This window comes from Charadrius vociferus, unplaced genomic scaffold (assembly GCF_000708025.1).
Source record: "Charadrius vociferus isolate BGI_N301 unplaced genomic scaffold, ASM70802v2 scaffold401, whole genome shotgun sequence".
Taxonomy (NCBI): domain Eukaryota; kingdom Metazoa; phylum Chordata; class Aves; order Charadriiformes; family Charadriidae; genus Charadrius; species Charadrius vociferus.
In genome coordinates, this window is record NW_009647746.1 from 1298069 (window position 1) to 1321235 (window position 23167).

The 23167-nt window shown below is 33.9% G+C and overlaps 1 protein-coding gene across 1 annotated transcript in view; it reads left to right on the forward strand.

The window, feature by feature from the left end:
• Positions 1–23167, forward strand: part of NCAM2 (neural cell adhesion molecule 2) — a 305551-nt gene that overhangs the window by 198816 nt on the left and 83568 nt on the right. Inside the window, exons 9-11 of the mRNA XM_009882029.1 lie at positions 5113–5263; positions 17855–18042; positions 19978–20074. Of these exons, the coding sequence (XP_009880331.1) occupies positions 5113–5263; positions 17855–18042; positions 19978–20074 (436 nt within the window). The remainder of the gene's footprint in view (positions 1–5112; positions 5264–17854; positions 18043–19977; positions 20075–23167) is intronic.

A 23167-nucleotide genomic window follows, 5' to 3' on the forward strand; every position in this document is an offset into this window, starting at 1 on the left:
TATTGTAGAATTCATTTGGGTTAAGCTACATATTCTGAGTAAGAATATTGCAAGAGCTGAAAGTCCTCACCCGTTGGGGTGTTTTGGGTTTTTTGGGGGGTTTTGGTTTTTTTTTTTTTTTCAGAAAGCACTTTTTGATACTTCAGAGTTGTCATTATGGATAATTTTACTTGCAGACCTGTATGGAACAGTTTTGTTTTCTTTGACAATGACAGAGAAATAGACTGCTATCAGCATGAAAAATTAAAGGTGTTTTACTGTGAAATGTTAAATTCCTAATTTAGGGAATGTGGGGTTTATGTGAATAAATCACAACATCAGCTGTACCTATCACAGTCTCTGCTGAAGATTTGTCACTTATGTTTTAGCTTTATGCTGGTGATGAGGTTGAGGGCAGAGGGGGTGAAATCACCACCAACCCCCCCCAAAACCATATTTATTTGTGAATTCTATAAAATTCTGTGGTTAACATTAATGATGAAAAATATTTTGATTTCTTAATGTTTTATTATGACTTCCAAAGTGCCTTAAAACGGTAACTTCTGAAGAACTTGTCTGTCTTTATCATTTTCAGGGCACTCAATGGTTTATTTATTGAAATTATTCTTCCAATGTCTTGGAGTGTAAGTGCTTCTTGAAATACTTGCTCATTGATCTTTCTAAAGAAATATGTGTATCTCTATGGAACTGTGTTGACCACTTAGGTTTTCAGACCTCACTGATTATTCACGCTCCACAGTGATACAGAGTAATTCAGTGAATGAGCAGAAATCATAGGTATTGGACCACAAAGACTCTTCTGGTTGTTAAAGTTTTTGTTTTGTCTTTTTTTTATACTCTTTATCAGCACTAAGAAGTAAAAGCATGTGTACTTATTCAATCTAGCAGAAAACACCATAGGATGTATTTTACATCTCTCCCACTATAACATTTGCTAGGGAAAAAAAAAAATCCAATTTAGTAGATGTCCATTATTATTTCAGACAGACTTGAGACTTACTGAAATTATTAATTTATAGAGATTATATCTGTATTTGTCACCAGCTCCAATGTTTTTTTCCTGGTGGGGATTTCTACTGACGACTACTGGGCGAGTGCAGTGTACTCATGTTCCCAGATGTGCTGCCTCTTCCTCTTCCTGTTTTGGTGCGTTACGGTGCCAGGCATGGTGCTGATGCCTGCTCTCCATACTTAGCGCAGGAGGGAGATAAGTCTCAGAAAGATTTTACCAAGGATTATAAGGTTCTGGTGGTCGTAGATCCCAAGGTTAGGGCTGCCCCAAATACACAGTTTGACGCTGTGTATGGGATTTCGAATTTAAATAAGATGACAGACCTTATGGATCTGTATGAACGCAGACTTCTGCTTGCGTGGTATATTCTGGTTTTGATAATGCTCTTTGCAAGAATGGAAAAATATCACTAGCATGGTTTCTGGTTTTGCTTCAGGGTGACACAGCATATTAAATTTTTGTCCCAGCTTCTTCATTGCTCTTTGCCATAGCCAACATCTGTGTCTCTGCTGTGTTCCTAATGTTAGTTCTTAGCTGTGCTTTAGCATGACTGCACTGTTATTGTAATTTTTGTGTCATAATATGTCCTTGACATACTTACCTAGATCTCTTATTAACTGATTTTTAGCACAGAATGTAATACAGCCACACTAGTATTTTTGAAGTCCTTGTGAAAATTCATTATACTATTTAGCATTTTTCATTTGCACATGTTAATCTCCAGCATATTCTGGAAATTGTCTCTAGACACAGGCAACGGCTTCAAAATACTTTCTTTTATTAATTTGTGTATTTATTGATTGATTGATGGAATTTTCTTGGTCTGTATTTGCACGCTTGTGTTCTTTCATGTATTTCTGTGTTCAGAAATGTGAGCCAAATAGGATATTTTTAATCAACTATTGCACGATTTTTCCAGAAGAATTAATTAAATTGTACACTAATCCATCTGCAGAATAGGACCAGGGAACAGGACTTCTTAAAATGTTCATGAAGAAGCCACAGGACAAATAGCATTCTGAGCAATGCAGCAGAACACATCTTATTATATATTTTACATTACTTTATAAGCAATTTCAAAGAGACTATTGTAATAATTTTAAGACAATTTTGAAAAAGTAGAAATTACCTTTAGTAAATACGTATTTTTATGATCATTTGAGACAAACTTTCTTGCCTACAATTGTTACGGGTTTTATTTGTTTTTGTAGACTTCGCTTAACCTTGTAGATCCCTCTCTTCTTACTATGTATTTGATTATAAGAATAGATGATGCAGTCATGCAAAAATTTCCTATCATTCAGAGCATTTGTTAGGTTATTTTTTTATCCTAACTATAAATGTAAGATATATTATGCCATCTGTATTTGAATAAAGTATTTTTTTCTCATACATGAGAACATAGGAAAGTTATTTTGAATACAGACCAAATGCGTACATATCAAAGTAATTTTTCCCTGTAGTATTAGAAAATAATTAGGTAAACTAAAAACAAGATTGAGAAGTTACTGTAAAAGCCATTTAATTTTAAGGATATTTGTGCTTATTTTCATTACTTTTTTTTTTTTTTTAACATCAGTTAGCACTCATATCTGTGCTTTGGAATGCATGGAATTAATTATAGTGAAATATATTTTGAATTATACAGTGAATGATAATATTTGGGATAAGTATTGAACTGATAAAATTTTCCTTTGTTATCAAATTCAAAATAGCACTGAAAATTTTATACTTCTGTAAAAATAACTTCAGTGATTTATTGAGGATTATAAATAATTTAACTCTTTTTGCAGGAATCCATTGACCATACTGCCTAGAAGGTACAACTAGTACATGCTTGTTTTTCAGAGAGTGAAGAATTACCATTTGGAATATATGTTTTTAATTAAACTTTTTTTCTCTTTTTCATATATGCTTCTAATAACCTATTACTGGAAACAGAAAATCAAGCTAGCTGAATAATCTCTGGTCTAATTCAGAAAATCATGGTGAAAGAACTTCAGTGAAAGTGTCGTTACAGCTATAGGTCAATGTAATTTCATAGAAAGACACCCTCCATTGTGCAAGGAGAAGGTACCAAGAAAAAAAATTGTCTCCTCATCGTAGGTTTGTGATATAAAATAAGGAAGGACAAAGAGAATATTTTTCTCAAAATACCTGTTCTCTATTACTGCTTTCTATTGTATAGAGCTACCTTAGTGCTTTAGGAGGTCAGCTGTTAATGAATTGCTAATACAGTATTTAGTACCGTATCTGTGATTCATGGTCACAGGTTGTTTCAGCATATGTCTTCTCATAGTTTCAAACGTGACTTCTTAGGGAAATATTTGTAATCAAGGTAAAATCAGAAATATAATTGGTGAAGTATATGCCCATTTTAGATACGAACAATGTAGATTTACTATTGTATTACATACTTGAAGTCTTCAAAAAGATGCAAATAATCCATAGGTAAATAATGCTATTATTAACTGTGTCACACAAAGTACTTGTAATACATATTATACCAGAAATTAAAACAACTATTTCATGTTTTCTTTTAAAGAAATTGCATTTGAATTTTCCCAAGACATTCCTCAAAAAAATCATGACATTCAGTACTGTAGCATGTTTACTAGTAACCTCACGACTTCTCTCTTTCCTTTTTTAAAGGTATAACAAAAATAGCATTTTCAGCATTAGAAATGACATAAGAGATAACTAAGTGGTATTGGTTACTAATTTTTACTAATACAGAGTGGTTTAGTTTTGCTCTTGCATTAGGATTCCATAACTTTATTTTATGTACCTACGCTGTGAGGTTTTCACAGGAAACAAAATTCAGCGTTCTTGGATTCTGATGTGGGATCAGAATACTTTTCTTTCCATAGAAACGATGATATACAGAATGCTCTATATGACTGCTTTATGTCAAATATTTTAAGATCTAAATTATATGTATTTTTCCTGTATTCAGTGAAGAAAAAATTGTACAGAGTTAAAAGCTCAGTCACTTAAATATCCGCTGCCACTTGGTGAGTATTTAGTGTAAAAAGCAGTATAATTGAGTATATGTATTTATAGGATTGTACATTAAAGTATGTTTCAAGTTTAAATGTGATACAGTGAAATAGTTACTGCTTTTCCCTCCCTTTTCCACCTTCCTTAATAATGAAGGTAGGTAAATATCAGTATTTTTTATCAGCTTTTTTTTCCCTCAAATGAAGAAGTGAAACAAAGAATAAAGCAAGTTTCCCAAAGCTACAATACATGTAAAGAGCAGAACCAGATTAAAAATAACTTCTTTTTCCTCAGGTATGCTACTCCATGAAGACTAAAGTGTTGAGTGGTGGATTTTTTTTTTGTTTTATTTAGTTTTCTCTAATATTTTATACTCTTGAAATTCAAAAAGTTTTTGGGGAGCAGATGGGGAGGTGTTATGGATAAGGATGTTCATGAAGTTGCTAAGTATAAAATTCATGTTCTAGAAAATCAGAAGCCATCTTTTATTTTTCTCCCTTGCCTTTTTCCATGCAATGATATGGAAATGAAATAGTAAAATTCCAGTTGTATTTATGGATCATGTTTTTTAACAATTGTGAGCTTCTTACAAGAAAATGTGAATAATGAAAATAAATTATGACTGGATTTGTGTTTTGATTATTGTTTGGGGGGATATTTCTATTCAGTTTCACAGTTACATTTTGAAGGAAAATAGAGATGATGCTAACTGTAATCTAAGGTACTATGATTTTATGTGTATGCATTTTCATTAACTGCAGCATCATAACAAAATGAGTGAGATCATAAACAGTTTTTGAGTATGCAGTTCACTATTTCAATCATATGTGGATACGATACATTTTGTGTTTTACCTTGACAGTGTTCCTTTAAGCATGTACTTATTCCCTTGATTATAGTGCCTAGAAACAGAACATCTTTTTCTATATTTTTTTTAATTTATTTGACAAATTTAGAAGTTGCTTAGCTGTCAGTAATAACTTCACCATAGGTGAAGAGATGCTTTCAGTCATACTTATCAATGGTGTTTAATATATAAAACATACTTAAATATACATATATATATAAAACCTTTCTTTTTCCTGAATCAATGTAAACAGAGCCCAGATGGCCGTATAGAAGTCAAAGGGCAGCATGGAAAATCGTCACTGCATATTAAAGATGTGAAGTTGTCAGATTCAGGGAGATATGACTGTGAAGCTGCAAGTAGAATTGGTGGGCACCAAAAGAGCATGTACCTTGATATTGAATGTAAGTTCTAATATTTTGTTTTCTCTTTTAAATTTGTTTTAAAAGGAAAAAAAAAAAGTACATTCTTAATGGAAGGTCAGTTTTTTCTGGTAATTCATGTTTAAACTTGAGTAATTTATGAAAGCATGTCCTTCTGTAGTTAGTGATACTAAATTCTGTGGAGGAATCCTGTCTTTTCTGAAGTTGACAAGACCTTTGTTGGTGATTTAAGCAGGACAGGATTTCATCTGAGATCATACTCCAGTGGTATTATCCACTTACTTAAGGCTAAGCTTCATAACTTCAAGTCTTCGGGCTACTGGAGACTGCTGTGGGTGAAAAGTATTCAGTGGGATAAGGTTAAGGATTGATTTGAGCAACAGCTCAGTCGTAACCTTCTAAGATTCAGCAGTCTTCTATTTATTTTTTTTTTTCCTAGTTCTCTGTTTTGCTAATCCCCAGCAAGTCTCTAGCCCTTCTTATAACCCCTCCTGGAGTTCACAAGTTTGTGACAATCTCTTTTAGACAGGCTGCTTTATGGACAGGCTGCTTATTCAAAGCTCTTGAGTTTTATCCAGGAGAAAGGAGATTATTTTTGCTTAGAGAAGAGTCTGATGCTGTCGAAGCTAGTCAGAGGATATAAATTTGAAATATAAAAAAATTCATTGGAAAATTGTCTCTTCAAATTGTTCTCCAAATTGATGAAGCAAAAGTCTTCAAAAATGAAAACAAACAAATCCTTCTATATTTCATTCTTGTTCTATTTTACTAGAGATTTTCTAGATAAATTTGTTCAACATTTGCAATATGGCTTGAGTGAGCCTGTTTGAGACTCTGAACGGAAAAAGTCTTTCCAGTGGGAAGACAGAAGTTTGAATAGGATCTGTGGCACAGAAAGATAAGTAACGGTTGCTAGACTATCAGCTGAGTGATTTCCTGAGGAGTTCTGAAAGTGACTTTGGTATACGGTTGTGTGTTCCGTCTTTTTGGCAGGCAAGCAATGCGTTATGAAGTAGGAAATAAATCTGAAAGGAAAATGAGAAATGGTCAAAGTGGTAATTGGATGTTAGGAATGGCGAGATTTGCGAACCCAGAAGACCTAAGAAATAAATACATTATTTATTAATAATTTTAACATAGCTATTCTTCAATAAATAGATACATGAAGGAATCTGAAACTGCAATATATTATTATTCATTTGGGAACATATTATTTTACTATATTTCTTTCTTTAATGAATCCAGTCTTGCAATGATAATTATTTATTTTATATGTATATAAAGGAAAAAATATTTTACTAGATGAAAATGTAAGTTCAGTGATGTTCCTGTAAAATTTCTGTAAAATCCTGTCCTACTCTACACATAGCGTTATGAAATCTATTGTTTGATTAAGGTTATGTAGCCATTATGCTTTAAAATTAAATATTAATACCTTTTGTATTCAGAAGAGAGATACAGGATGCACCACATTTTATTAAACATGGGCAATTGAAATTTAAGAATTTATTTGCAGCACAGAATTCATACTAAAGGGCATAACAAAATCTCTGGTTTGATACAATGCATTATTATATTCTAAGACACCGTTCAGGGTGAAAGTTTTATAACAGATGCTAAAAATTTAAAAGTAACGTATTCTCATTACGGTGAGGCAGACCTAATTTTGAGTATGTGTGGGAACAATCAAATGTAGTGTATGAGAAAATGGAATAGCATTTTGGTTTAAGGCTAAATTTATGCCTTGGTAAACACTACAAATGCATTATTTCATGAAGCAGGTGTAGTAGTTATCCTTCATTCCAGTTATTTAACTTTGTAAGTTATAGGCTAGAGACATTCAGAAGAATGTACAGGCTCAGAAACTAAACAACCGATTTGCATTCTCAGAGTAAAATGGGAAAAGGGGGGGGGACTTGTTATGAGATTCTGTGAAGTCAGTATTGAATAAATTATTTGACTCTTGTTGTATTATTTTCCAAGTTATATTTTTTCAGCATGTTAATTGTAATTGCAAACATTTTGATCAGGGTTTTTTACTTTTTTTTTTTTTTTTCAAATTGCAAAAAACTCTTTAAAATATTTTTTTTTTCACTTCATTTATTTTGGTTTTGTTCTCTTCAAAACTCTCTTTGCATAGTCACTACTGAGCCATTTTAGCAGAATTTTTATTATTTTTAATGACATTGTAGTATAAACCTCAATAACTATTTTAAAATTAAAATATAAATAAATGAGCAAGACTTAATAGTTTATATTGTTCCGTAGTTCCTAGATAGGACTAATCAACACACCTATGCCATTCTGTAAGTTAATAGCAAAACTACAGGAGTTTTCTTTATACGTTTTAGTACATTTGACAGTTTGTGTAGTGAGGAGAGGAGCATGTTCCCATCACATCCTTAAATGTCCTTGCAGTTAAACAGGCCAAATGGAGGCACAGGGTGCTCTGGTGTCACTGTCTCATCCCTTTACTTACTGGCCCCTATCAGAGACTTAAACTGACAGTAGGATTGCCCAGAGTTTCTGTACTTTATCCTTTTTCTCTGTTGGGGTTGCTTTTGATGATGAGAGCAGTTCTGCAGGACAGGAGGAGATCGTCAGGTTTGATACCAATTGGGTACAGTTAACCCTGCCTTTTATCCGAAGTACATGCTATACAGACATGAAGGGAACCCAGAGACAATTACGAGGATTTCTTTCTACAAAGTCATCTTTTAATTTAGTTATATTTAATTTTCCTTATATTAAGTACGAAAAATACATCAAAATTATGTGAAAAAGAGAGATACCATTGCAAATATTATTTACGAATGGATTTCATTAATTTGCAAAATTTGATTACATATATGAAGCCTACTGTGTATTGGCTAATAATAATAATAATAATCATAATAATTATGGAAGTAATGGAAAAGTTCCTATGTGATGGCATATATGATATATCCTAGATATTGGGTATTAAGATGTGTCTATAGTGATTATCGGTATATTTATCAGAGAAATTATTTATAAAGAAATAGCTATTTCTTTTTTTAATAAAAACCATGATAGAAGTAAAAAAAAAAAAGATATAACAGGAGATACTCTAGGATGAGGTTTTCAGAAGGGCCTGAGGAAGTTAACTGTGCAAATCCCAGTGATTGACAATTTGATTTGTACATATAATACTATCAGGTGCCTTTCAAAGTTACAGTTTTCCTATGCAGATATTTATTCTGTATTGTATTTTTTGTCTTTTTACCTGAGGCATAATTAGTCTGAAAATAATATGCTTGGGAAATAAAGGAATCTTAAAAAACACAATACAGGCCTGACTAAAAGAAGAGAAATTCTGATGAAAGAACACATTATTTCCTGGGTTCTACAAATTACTCACTGCAATGATTGGCATTAGAGAATGAAAAATCATAATTCTGACATGTTCAATATGCTGGATCATCTTTCTTCATAGTATTATTCTCAGTTAGGATGCACTGATGGCTTTGCTTAAGTTGGGAAGGATTTATACAAGCCAGTAATGATCAACAGTCTATGATCCTTAAAAGTGGCTCTCTACTTGCCCTTAAAGTTTTCCTTTCATTGTGTTCAAACTCTTATTAGCACAGTCAGAAGTATTCATAGCACTTAATGGTGTACTCCTAGGTGCACGCACTGTGTAAGGGGCTGGTCTCTCTGATTGCTCTGTATCACCAAGTGCAAATTCCTTTGGAGAATACTCCTGTTACTGGAGAAAATGTATTAAGCCATATTCTTTGGAAAAATCTCTGTTTTTCCATATACTGCCTGGGAAGCATCCTAACTAACAGTCTTTTGTAGCTGCAATTACCAGTTTTCACATCACTCTATTTCAGTTAAAATTCCCAAGTTTCAATATTGATACCGCAATTATTAGATATGTTGGATGGTGCAAAAATGCCTACTTCCTCCCTGTACACAAAGACTAGTGTTTTGAGATATACTCACCTGTCAAAAACATATTACATTCAGTAATATGGTATGTTTTTGTTTGAGATCAACCACATGAGTGGTTGACATATATGATTTCTTAGAAAATAATTTCTAAAAAAAAAATAATTCCAAAAATTAGAAGTTTTTCTTAATTCTGGTTTTCATCCAAACCTGAATTTTGTAGTTATATTACTTATTAGTTAAGTATCAACATTCAGTGGGACAAAAAAAAAATTGCGTAGCATGTGCAACATAGTCTTTACCTGTAAAGAAACCCGTGCAGTATTTATTGTATTACTGTATTGCTTATCAGAAATAGTCTTTTTCCTTTTTTTTTTTTTACTTTTCTTGCCACAATTTGAAATCAACCTCATTACTGTTACAATATTGACCTTTGTTTCCTGAGTCAATTAGCCTTTTGGACTTTTCACTTTGTTTTATGTTAGTTAGCTGTATCGCACTGTGGTTAACACAGATGCTTTGGATTCGTGCTATTTAATTTTATATCTTTGCAAAAATATATAGCATCACTTAAAAGCAGGTTCAACAAGTTGAGCTACAAATACTATTTACCTTCAAGGAAGCAAGGCTTTGAATCAGTGAAAATAATACTACTGTGTGCAGGATGTCACAAATGTTGTGACTAATGTCACAAATGTTTCAGCTACCTACTGCTATCACAGATTATAATAAATGCAGGCAGTTCATACTTTGGATTCAGTTTCTGCTAAAGGAAATCAGTGTATCAACATCCCATCCCTACTCACAGAGTCACAGAATGGTTGAGGTTGGAGGGGATCGCCTCTTGTCCTGTTACCACTGAGAATAGCCTGGCTCCGTCATCTTTACACCCTCCCTTCAGCTATTAATCATTGGGACCCAGCCCTATCACAGCCAGAAAAAAAAACAACAACAACCAACTAATAAACTCAATCATATGACCTAAGAAAGAGACAAATGACAGGAAAAGCAATCAAGAGAAACAAAATGTTGAAAGATTCGAGAAAATTGTGCAACTCTTCTATTGAATTACTATTGCCTATAATTAGATTTCTTCCTGACAAATTTATAGCTTAAAATGAGAAAGCAAAGGTGGAAAAGGTCAGTCTTTAGCATCATGAAATACATGTGATAATTTTTACCTGACTTTGGAGCTCATGAATGTCACTTATAAGATTTAAAATTTTCCTTCTTTGACTACCTTGTGTACTCGCATAGAAGCAAATTTGGTATGCCATTGCAGGGACTTAAAGGGGATAAGAATATTGAATTCTGAGCAAAAGATGAGGTTTATTGCATAAAGTCACTTTGCAAAAAACATTTCACCAAAACTCCCTGCACTGAAGCAGAGATGAGTGCATCTTTGTTCCTGACGTTGAAACAATAAACCTGGCAATGTGGCTAAAATTATACTTTATTCTTCTGTATAGTAAATCTACCTAGTCTTTAGCCCAAAATGGTGTAATTATATTTTAGAACAGAAATTCCATCTTAAAAACCTTTTGGCCTCTATATGTTAATGTCTTGCTAAAATGTGATATTAGTGTTAGGAATTTCTCTAAATATTTACCTAATAGAGCTCTATACTGCATGTTTTTGTTGACCTTGCAATGAGCTTGATGGAATTTTAAGTAGCTTTTTAATAACATGTTGGCTATTTTGCTTTTAATAGAAAAAAAAATTGAATGAATATTTGAATAAAATATGAATAAAATATTTTAGGTTTTATTCTGTTTCTCTTCTAATAATTTACTTGTTTTATTAATAGGTTTATATGCCTCAGCATCTTTTCTTACTGACATTATTTTTCACGTATGCAATTCTGAAAAGTAAAAGTTAAAAAAAAGGCAAGAAAGAGCTTTCTTATGTTTCCTTGAAGACAGTTCTGCTTCATGAGTTGGACCTACAGGCTAAAAATATTAAATGTCTATGTTGGTAATTAACGCTTAGTTTTCATACTTGGAAAATTCAACAGAATTTTACAAATCATTTCATACTATGTTAGGTGTAATTTATATTATACAATGATAAACTGTGAATGAAAAAAATGCAACATGGCCTTTGTCCTTCTCTATACCTCCAAGATAGGTCCATCAGAGCAGAAGCAACACATCTGGGAATTATGAAATAATTAGGTGGTATGATAAATGTCCTGTTACAACTTTGGAACTTGAACAAAATATCTTAATTTGTAACCTCAGTTATTTTTTCTCAATTAACCTCCCTTAACTGCATAATACTTGGCATACGTGAAGTTGGAATCTTTAAATAGTCTTCAGTTATGTCAGGGCATCCTGAAGTCACTAGGTTAGCACATGCTTGAGAGACTTCCAGTATTGTTTACAGTAAACCCAAGGCACGTAGATGTGGTTGCAATATCTGAGGCTGGGTCCCTCTGCACCACAGAGCTGCTGTTGCCATACACAGTGGGAGCAGTGTGGGGCAAAAGAGGGAAATACCGTGTGAGTTTGAGCACACTGTACTGGAAGTCTGAGGGATATAAGGTATAGGTTTAGGGGGACCACGTGTTGGAGTTGGATATACAGGGTAATTTCAGCAATGCTGTTTGGATTGTTAGTACGTCCTTTAAAATCTATTAGAGATTTTTTTGTTGTTCTTTTCTGGACAGCACTGTGTGTAAAAATTAAGTAAAGAGGTAATGAGGCTGAGAGTCCCTGCTCCAAGAGGAACAATTATGATTTGGTGATATAGGGTTGGGGGGGAGAGAGAGAGAGAGATTAGGGAATGGAGGGAAGATATCAATAGGAGGTGTATTGTGGAGGTAAGGATGACAGGTAGGAAAATATGGAAGGTAAAGATATGAAGCTGGATTTTGTTCTGAAAATGTGACAAGTAGGATAGGAAGAGAAATGGGGGTTAGGATCCTGGTTTGAGAAAGACATCACAGTTTTTCACTTCTGGCTATAAGAGAGTTATGTGATCTAATATATGAAGTTAGAAGTCTGGCCATCCTAAATTAATTATTCCAGTAATTCTATCCTGGCATACATGTAACAATTGAAATGTTGATACAAACTGGTGCCATCCAAAAGTACTGTGTCAGTAATTAGCAACACCTGATCATTTTATTACTAAAATAAAAGTTGCTGCGAGTGTGAGAGATCTATAGGGGAAGTCTTCCTGTACTAATTCTGATGGGCAGTGTTCTTAGCGATCTACTGCCATAAAAAATGACTGACAAATGTATGCTGGCAGTTTCTTTTAAACATCACTATTGACATACTTAGCTTATTTTAGCTAGCTATGATTTCTTTATAATTTCTTCTTCTATTTTAGACAGGTTTAAGTAATTTTAGACAGGTTTGTCCATTCACAGCAGATATTTCTATGAAACTAAAATTTCTTGGAGTTTTTGCTTGCTTTTGTGGGTTGTTTGGGATTTTTTGTTGGTTTTTTTAAGTGATCAACCAAATACAGTTCCTTAATGTCAAGTGGAATTCAAAGAGAAATAGATGCATTAAGTTTCTATGACTCTGCCAGCACCAAGCACCAAAATTATTCATTCATTCATTGCCCAGCATTTGTTAAGACTGAAGGTGCTGTTATCAGTAACATACTTTGCATCTAGCAGAAAGATACCTTATCTTCATGATAACTAATTTTTTGTTTATGTTTATGGAAATGGAGAAATTAGTGTGGTGCTTGGATATTAAAAATAATATCGTAGTCAAGCTTATCAGGGACTAGTACTGCTTGCCAGTAAGAGGGGAGTCTTGCTCTTGCATAAACTGTATAATTAGTAGATAGTCCATCATACTATTGAATACCAATGTTTTATTGTAGTGCATTTTGAGAGGAACCAAGAGAATGGGACAGGGGAAAGGAAGCATTGCTGAGAGTGGTGTTTCCTGTCATTTGCTGTGAAACAAACGTACCTCTGCAAAACTGCCGATCTCAGACTTTCAAAATGGTTAGCTGGATTCTGAAAAAAAAAACAAACAACCGCCTGGTTTTAGCTAATAATCATGGCCATTTAAAACCTAGTATATGATGAGTTTCATTTGCTTTTCTATTTGGAAACTTCACATGCAGATCTGGCACGTTTTTCCTTGCAGCCACATGACCGTGTGATAGTAGCAGTAAAACTGAGTTAGTAATGCTGAAGCTCTGTAGTTCCTATCTTCTTTTTAACGATAATTCTAAATTAAAATCTGATCACCTGGTCTCATTTGTTAAGTCTTTCTAAAATTATTTCTTGTTACAAGGAATATGTGACAGTTATTGTCACTGTCTGGGAAGGTTCTTCTACTTTATCTCCAGGGAAAAACTATTCATTCCAAAATAGAAAGATAGAGGGCTGTTAACCAAATTGTGGCAGAAATACAAAAAAAAAAAAAAAAAAAAAAAGGTACTTTTACAAGGTGGCTGACAAGGAAAGTAGTACATTTGCTAGGGGATGTGGTTTATTAAAGTCTTTGATGATGGGAAACTTATGCCAGTATTAACCATGTAAGAGAGAGGTTTCCAATAGTATGCTACACAAAATGTCCCAGCATCTTAGACCTGATGGTCTGTCCTGTATTTTCATTTTATGATCCAGGAAAACAAATTATTTGAGGAACAAATAGCCAAAAGTTTGAAAACCTATGTTCTTGAATTAAGAAGTGCAAATCTGATTCTGTACACTAGTTTGCTATTATAGCTGTCTGGACACATGTGCTGAATCAGATAATTTGCCATATCCAATTTTGTGTATAATGCCAAACATACACCAGAGCTGTATCTTTGAAGTCATTAATTGAATTACCTTCTGGATGAGACAGGTGATGTATTAGTCTGTTCTTGAATCACTGTTCTTGGACATTATACCTAATAAGGATACCTAAATGCTAGAGACAGTTTTCAGGTCAGAGTTTGCTTCTCTTACGTAGGCTTCTTGTACAGGTTATCCAGAACCACTTCTCCTAATTGGACTGCTGACCAGTTTCTTTCGTGTTTGGGAAAAGGAACATCTTGAGTTTAGCTGATGCTGGTGCCATAATATTCACCATTCTAAAATGCCATTCTAAAGTTATAATTGCTTATAGAATCCTACTGTGATATAGTCTTTGTTCCTTCTAGGCATGTTTTTCATTTGGATTGCTTCATCTCTCAAAAATAATACTCCATCTCTCACTGTTCAAGCTTATAACAGTACTTATGAACTTTATCATATCCCAGGCTGCATCAAAAGAAGCATGGCCAGTAGGTTGAGGGAGGGGATTCTGCCCCTTTGCTCTCGTGAGACCCCACCTGGAGTACTGCGTCCAGCTCTGGGGTCCCCAGCACAGGACAGATAAGAACCTGTTATAGTGGGTCCAGAGGAGGGCTACAAAAATGATCAGAGGGATGGAACACCTCTGCTATGGAGAGAGGCTGAGAGAGTTGAGGTTGTTCAGCCTGGAGAAGGGGAGGTTCCAGGAAGACTTTATTGCAGCCTTTCAATATGTGAAAGAGGCTTAAAAGAAAGATAGAGAATTTTTACCATGGCTTGTAGTGATAGGGCAAGAGGTGACAGTTGTTGCCCCTTGGCAGGGGGACTGGACTAGGTCATCTTTAATGGTCCCTTCCAAGCCAAACCATTCTATGATTTATTGTGTGCCTATACTAATATGAACAGTAGTTTTTGTACTTTTCTGCAGGATTTTTTTTTTCTTTTTTCAGTAGAGCACCGTAACGTTCAGAGGTAATAAATTTTATCAGGGATGCTTTTTAAAAAAAATAATCAGTGTATTCAAGCTCCTAGTTCTGTATTTAGCTATATAGAAGGCCAATATGTTGTCTGAACTGGTAGTACTTTATGTACAAAAGCTTAAAAAGAACAGTTCATTTACACCCTGAACTGATTTTTTTGTCAGGTGTAAATTAATCTCGAGTTACACAGAAACTAAGCAGAGCATATTTTTATTTTTTAATGGTTTTAACTTTCTCACTCATCTGCATGGAAGATTTTTTTTCTTTTTATACAGTACATATATTGCATTTAAGTATTCTTAACATAGGAGAAGGTACACCTTCTCATTTCTACTTTGTTATACTTCATTTTGAGTTGATAGAATTTCTTGGTAAATGTTGTATTTATTAACTTAATTTGTTTCTTAGCTATTCTATAAAATGAGCGATCAGGTTTTGTAGAGTTGTAAAGTAGTCAACCTTATGTTTTCAAAGCCTTGGCTTTAAGGTTTCTTATTTTTTTCATGCTGTATTTTAATTAAACTTATTGTGTGTTTCTGTTTGATAAATACTAATTCTGTAACCATTTAAGTATAATATACTACAGTTAGTGATGAAGAGCATACAAGAAAAAACTAGATCTCTTTATAAACCTATAAACCAATTATTCCCTTCAAGCTCTTTTTATTTTATAAGAAATGTAAAAAAACCCTGTTATTTGTACTGTAAACAGTTTTTTTCCAGAGTTATTTTCTTCACGTGAAAAATCACTCCAGGTACCTTAATCTGTTTCTGACTATGAAATAAAAAATCATCTGACTTAAGATAATTTGTCTGAATCAAGCTAATTGCACAGTCTTCCCGTGTCCCCTTTTTTGCCATATTGGAGCTTTCAACTGCTGGGGAAATGGCTGCAAAGCCTATTTACTCAGACCTTTTGAGAAGGTCTTTTTGTTTAGGAATGTTTATGTTTGGGAGTTGTAGATTTTGGGATATATCTTTATTTTATGGACTTTTAGTCTTATTTGTATTTTATGATGTTAAAACTATCTGTTAATATCTGTGGTCATATGTAGCTGGCAGTCCATAACTCAACTATTCTTTTAAAATATAAATAAAAGGATACTATTTGCATCCAAAATCTTTAGAAGAGAGAGCAGCCTGAACTGAAAGTCCCTATTCTCCTAAATGCTTGTATCTGCAGTGTAGAAGTGTACATTACTTTTTCACTTGTAAGACTTTTTAAATTGGATATGAGCTTGCCACATGTATATTTAAATCAACAGAACGCATCAAACCACATGATATTACTTGGAAAGGAAAGTTAGATGCAGACAGAATAGCTTTCTATCTTCCACATTCATACCAGTGTTCATTAATGGAGTGAACTTATTCTGAGAAATAGTGCATTGGAAGGCAGTGCTTATCTAAAATTTGTTGTGAAATAACCACATTTGGCGCCTCATGAACAGTCTGATGAGATTTCTGATCCATATGTTGAACACATTAGGTGCAAAAACTGTCAGCTAGGGAGAAGTCAGGTCATTCAGTTTTTCTTCAAGTGGCTCCCACCACTAACTTCATTTCCAGAGGAAAAGCCAGGGCTCTGACTTGGTATTCTGAGATTCCTGACCATACTTAACCATAAAAACGGGCATATGCAGTTTGCTTTTTTCTTCATAGAGCTCCACTAGTCTGAGGTATCACATCCTGAAGACTCCGATAGTCCGTTTTTGCATTAAAATGTTTAGATGATGAAATATATATATATATTTTTTTTTTTAAGGTCTATGAACGTCAAGTAGCACTAGAATTCTAGAATCACTTACCAAAACATTTGGAAAAGAAAGATGAGCTCTTGTATCTGGTGAATAATTCATAAGAAGGCATACTTTACTTATTTGGATGAAACCACTTGCTTTCCTGCAAAAATAAGGACTTGAATAGTTATTAAAAAAGTGCTGCTGGCATTGAGCAATGTAGCAGCCTCTGTACTTTAAAACTTCTACTGATAACAGTTCTTTTCAGTCAAAGCCTGTATGCATGCATGCAGCAGCATAATGTCACCAAAAGGTTATGCTTTTTGACAAAGGGAAACACAGAAAAATTTGAAAATGTGCACTTCAGAAACAAGGAAGTAGTTTTAAACCATTCCTGAAGCTAAATTTTAGTACTTAGTTAAATGTGCTCAGTTCTGGTCTCTGATAGACCAATTAGCAATTTTCTAGCCTAAAGTTAAATTATTTGTGAGAAGACTAGAAAAGAATTTCCAGAGAAACATCTAGAAATATTTAGGAGCTCTTTGTCAGAGTAAAAATATATACATCTATATTTTAAATATTAAAAAGAGGTACCGTGACAGCAGGGATAATTGATAATTCTCTTTTGGAATAAAAGCTAGAGTACATTGCAACATTTTAGGTATGCTTTTATTATTTCTTTCTTTTAGGTTTATTCACACAACTAAGCATCTCTCTTTAGAAAGATTTCATAAAGTGTAAGACAGTCCCAGTGAGAAATGGGTGAAGCTCTTACACAAAAATTTGCAGAGTGAATGTAATTTCTCCATAGCAAAAGAAGACACTATAAAATCAGGAAATGAACAGATTGTATAAATAAGTTTTGTAGGTCACCTCCCTTTGTCATACAAGGGTCTGGCTGAAGAGTTTGTCATCCTCAGGAGGACAAAATGTTCTTTGTCTTTTCTGAGAAAACGTCTTTCAAGGACCTGATGTTGCCTAATGCTAAATAGAATTAGCAGGTGTTCTCTTCCTGAGAATTTCAGCTGAAACAGTTTCAGGAGAGGAGAAAGCTACTAAAATAAAGGATCAAGAAACTCAAAGTTGAATACTGATATTTTTACGGTCTGCAACAAATTAATACAGCAATCAATTGAAATTCCTATGTGAGCATGAATGCTTGGACAGGGGTATGCAGCTTGTTTTACTAAAACAGTTAATATATTTGTGTATTACTTCCTTTTTCCAGATGCTCCAACATTTGTGTCAAATCAGACCATATATTACTCTTGGGAAGGCAATCCCATCAATATAAGTTGTGAAGTGCTAGCAAATCCATCTGCCTCAGTTCAATGGAGAAGAGGAAAATTCATTTTACCAGTGAAAAATACGACACATCTGAAGACCTACAGTACAGGAAGAAAGCTGATTCTAGAGGTAAGGCTTAAAATGGAAATCAACATGGTGACATTAATTAATTTATTCTTCAGTTTGGCACCATTGCAAGTACTATAGAGTGCATTTAAGAATAAGACTTACAATTTAATAAGCAAAGCTCTTTTTAAAAAAACAAAACAAAACAACTCTTCATGAATTTATTTATCTGTACATTCTTGTGAGCATTTAGAAAATAAACCTAATTTTCACGGTTCGGGCTCGGTGGAAAACTGTGAACACTTCAGTGGACAAAAATGCAACTTGTGTTTCTTGCAAGTTAATAAATACATGAATAAATATAAAACTAACCCATCAGGTTAATACTAAAAATTAAAATGACTAGCTGGTAGCTGCTTGGTATATACAAAAAGATTTGTGTGGCTTCAATCAAGAACAAAGTACAGGAGTAAAGTGATGGTAAACTGCAATTGGCTTTGAAACAACTGTTTCCTCACAGAGGCATTGGAAAAATAAGAACTAAGCTCCCTTCTGTTACCTAAAAGGTACATTTAATAGAAAAACACGAGAAAGGCAGAAGACAAAGAATGCACCTTAATTATCCATTTACTTTATTAACTTGACTAAACAGTGAACTACTCAACAATAGTGTATAGCAAATCTTGGTCATTAATTAATCATTTCACAAAAAAGCATAACCAGTGTCCCCAACCCTGGTGTCACCTGCTACAAGGATGACATACTGTCTTCCTTGGTTTTCTCCATTTCTATCTGGTATCAGGCTTATGTCTGAGCAAAAGCTTCTCGGTTGCCATAGGAAAAAAGGCTGAGAAGCCTTAGGGCTAATCAGAGTGGGGGACCTACTTCAGATCCCAAGCAAAAGGTGTACAATGCACTGAAAAAAAATATGTTTTTTTCCTAAAGTCCAAACAAGTAACCTCGTTTCTTGTAGTAGAGGATATGTATTTAAAGAGACACAGTCTTACTGTTGTTTGAACGTCATCTTTAGTTTGGGGTTTTTTTTTGGTTTTTTTTTTTTTTTTATTGTAAGTAAAGCTTAGCAACACAAAATACGCTCTACGGTCTGTGGTTCTCCAAATGCTGACATGAGAGACCTGAGTTTACAATTGAGCCACATCCCTCACATCTTCTTTCACCCCCCGAATGTCTGGTGTATTGTGAATCCTGTAAACAATAAAAAGTAAAATATTATTCTTTCATCGTCTATAGGAATCAGCAATTTTCAGACCTTTCATTGCTTATTTCAGTCAAAATATCATAGAATCATAGAATGGTTTAGGTTGGAAGCGACCTTGAAGATCATCTAGTTCCAACCCCCCTGCCATGGGCAGGGACACCTCCCACTAGACCAGGTTGCCCAAGGCCACGTCCAGCCTGGCCTTGAACACCTCCAGGGATGGGGCCTCAACAAACTCTCTGGGTAACTTGTTCCAGTGCCTTACCACCCTTAAAGTGAAAAATTTCTTCCTAATGTTTAATCTAAACCTGCCCTCTTCCAGTTTATAGCCATTCCCCCTCGTCCCATCACTACATGCCCTAGTAAAAAGTCCTTCCCCAGCTCTCCTGTAGGCCCTTTTTAGGTACTGGAAGGCCACAATAACATCTCCCTTCTCCAGTTCTCTTCTCCAGTTTGTGCAAATATCAGTTTGTGCAAATAGTGTCTGTGAAAAAAACGTGTAGTTTATTAGATTTTTTTTCTTGTTTAATAGTGGAATTGTAAAGATGAACAATGTCACCATTTTCCATTATTTGATTTCCTCATTTGAATTTGAGAAGGTGGTGTTTAACAGGAGAAGGTTCGTATTTAGCTCTTTATTTGGAGAATATACTAGATAGGCTGAGGTAAGAATGCATCTGCATATTGGTTAAGGATAACATATTTACAATTTTTATTTTTTTAAAGAACTTTGATATTCGATTAGAAACTAATGTTTACAAACTTAATTCATTTTAAAGATTGCTCCCACATCTGACAGTGATTTTGGACGGTATAATTGTACAGCCACAAACAGAATAGGAACAAGATATCAGGAGTATACACTTGGTCAAGCTGGTAAGTTAAAAAGTTGTTACCTTTTCTTTAAACATTTTTTTCTATTTTAATCAAAATTAAGTTAAGACACACTTTTCTCTGTTTATTTTATTCCAATGGAATGTTTGCAGTTAATTTTAATTACCTAAAGTTTGATTTGCAATATAAAGTAAAATAAACCAGTTCATTTGGAATATTAATTTTCTTTGGATTTAAATGTAAGGGCTTCTGAAATTTGAAAAAAATTGAGTTAATTTAACTTTTTTTCCTTTGACCTTAATACATCCTGCATTTACAACAGTGTATTTTCATTACTTCAGTGGAGAGACTTATGGTTTGCAGGCAGTAAAAATAAGAAAGAATTAGGAAAATCTTTTTTCCTCTTTCTCTCTGGTATTTTCTTGATAAACCAAGAGTGACAAAAGACTGAAATACTTCAGCAAAGAATTACTATCTTTATTTGCACTTTTATTTATTTAAAAGCAGAATTTGACCCAGAGTACCTGATGGAATTCATTTAAGCTGTGAGGTGTTCTACAACCAATTGTTACAGAATTTCTGAATATTTGTAGATCTATCTATTGTTGTTTAGGCAAATATAAAAATATGACTGTGTGTTTGTTCTTTGGCAGAAATTCTTATTAACTGAGAGTAAATGAGAGTTTCTTAGCGTTTCTTTCAATTATATTTTCTTGTGGAATGGACTAATGATTGTTCAGCAAGCTTTGAGGTCTCCCAACAGTTGGATCTACATATTTAGATGAAGCAAATTGTTCCAATTTTAATGACATCTATGGGGTTATAATGTAGTTCACAGTAACAAAGGTACAGCGATACTGAAAGCTATACACCCCTTGTGATGGATTGTTATGGACCATTTTCATCGTGTAACTTTCAGGTCTTACCATAATGCCATACTGGCTGATACATATTTAAGGAGACAGGTAGAAATAAGGTGTTGTATAATTTCTTTTTTTTTTTTTTTAAGTAGGATTTACGTATTTTTTATCATCTTGAAAGTTTCAGCTGTAACTCTTGGTTACGTTGTTTTAAAATAAGAAAATAAATTCTTTGGAGCCCTACTAGGAGGACCTTTGGAGGCATATTGCTGAAATGTGCGCATCCACTCGTAGGGAGGCTCTCTTACCTGGCTTGGTGTTTTAATTTTTATAGTCTTGCTCAATAGGGTAATTATTTTCTTTTGGTGTCGCAGTAGTTATAAAAAAAATAAATAAATATGTGTTTATTAAGAAATTTCTTAGAAGTTGTACACAGCCTTGAAAGTTTTTCCCCTTGACTCTAAATGATAGACTACTAGCATGTATTTTTACCATGAATACTATATAAACTGTGGTCAAAAGAGCTGAGCTTCCTCAAGTAGAAAAATGTGGGGGCTTATTGAGAAAACAGCAGATTTCTATGTGACACAATTTTACATTATCCAGAAGGTCCATTGCCCTTCATTTTACAACTTTTTTGGGGGTATTGGCTGTGTTGCAAATCTGAGCTTCCTTTGATAGCTACACACAACTAATGATAAATATATCACCTCTTCCTTTTGCATGTGACCATCCCTAGTCCCAGTTAAGTCCTAATTTCATATAACACATTCTTTACTTCCCACCTTACAAAACTCTCCCCAATGTAAGGACTCGCACAATCTAATTCGTACCTAAAATAATTTTATTTTTTTTAAAAGAAAGTCCAGAATAGAACACTTTGTAGAATCTTCAGTCACGTTCATGATCATCTACCTGGTTGATCCCATTTATTTCAGTGGAATTACTTGAACAATTGAGTTTCTGTAATAGGGCTGAAATTTTGACTGTAGCAGCTCATCAGTACTACATGTGGCATTAAATATGAAACATGAATACTCCCTGTGTCGTTCAAAATTGAGGTAGTAATTGAAAAGCTCTGAACTTTAAGGAAAAACACAATTAATTTCTATACCAACTATTCTGTCTCTAATCTCAAAATTTGTGGGAAGTTAGCATTGATTTGAATAGGTAAACTATATCTATTATGAGTATATTACTTTTATCATCATTTAATTTCGGAAGTGGATTTATCCCTCTAAAAATCTCAGGCCTTGATTTTCTAAATATTCATGACTGGCATAGGATTTGTAGAGTTACATTAAATTTGTCAAACAAAATGACGGCATGTAACCCTCTGATTTTAGTCAGTTACATCTATTTCTCTTCAGTAGCACTCTCTTTGGGGCAACACGTGCATCTGTTGATTCAACAGCAGCACTGATTCTGCCTGTCCTGCAGGGCTGCGTGCTATACTTGTCTCTGGATTATCATCTCTGTGATTTGTTACATGTGAGGCTTCACTGGAAGGGAAAAGCAGTAGAAGTGCAATGTGAAAGCTGCTAGGATAATTTCTCAATTCCTCTCAAAAACAGAAGACTTGGCACTAGAAGTCTGTCTTAAATCCATGAGCATAAATGATAGGAAAAGGAAGGCAAAATCCCACTTTCATCCCTCTGGTGTATTACCTCTCAGGAAAGAAAAAGTTGAGAAAATAAATTATGCCCATGAAAACAGAGGAACTCAGGTTGTGGTTATTGCTGTGCACTGTTTTATTTTTTTTTTCATAAAGATGTACATACATATAAGAGCATCTCAGCAGGTATTCTATATCTGCTGATTTTTCTCTTAGATTTGCAAACCAGTATTCCATCACAATCCACGATGCTGCAATACAAAGTAATTCTCATTATTAATTGAAAAAGAACATAATATTTTGATTATGCATTGTGTTTCAGCGCCGCTGGAAATGCAAGTGAGAGCAAATAACTCCATACAATCTAAAATCCTGTTTTGGCTTTCTAATATAATGTATCAGAGATGTTACTGATGCCAGTTTTTCAAACAGATTACTATTCTTCACTTTTACAACAGTTAGCTTAACATTTTTCAGTCAATTCTTCAGAAAACTTGATGAACACTTAAAGAGAATGTATTTGAGTTATAAACATAAAAAGGTAAATCAGGGTATATTTAGTGAATAAGTAATGAATAAAGAATTGTGAGATGTTATTATGTAAAGCATGAACTATATATTGACATTCTATATAATGATATAGAATGCAGAAAAAAGAAC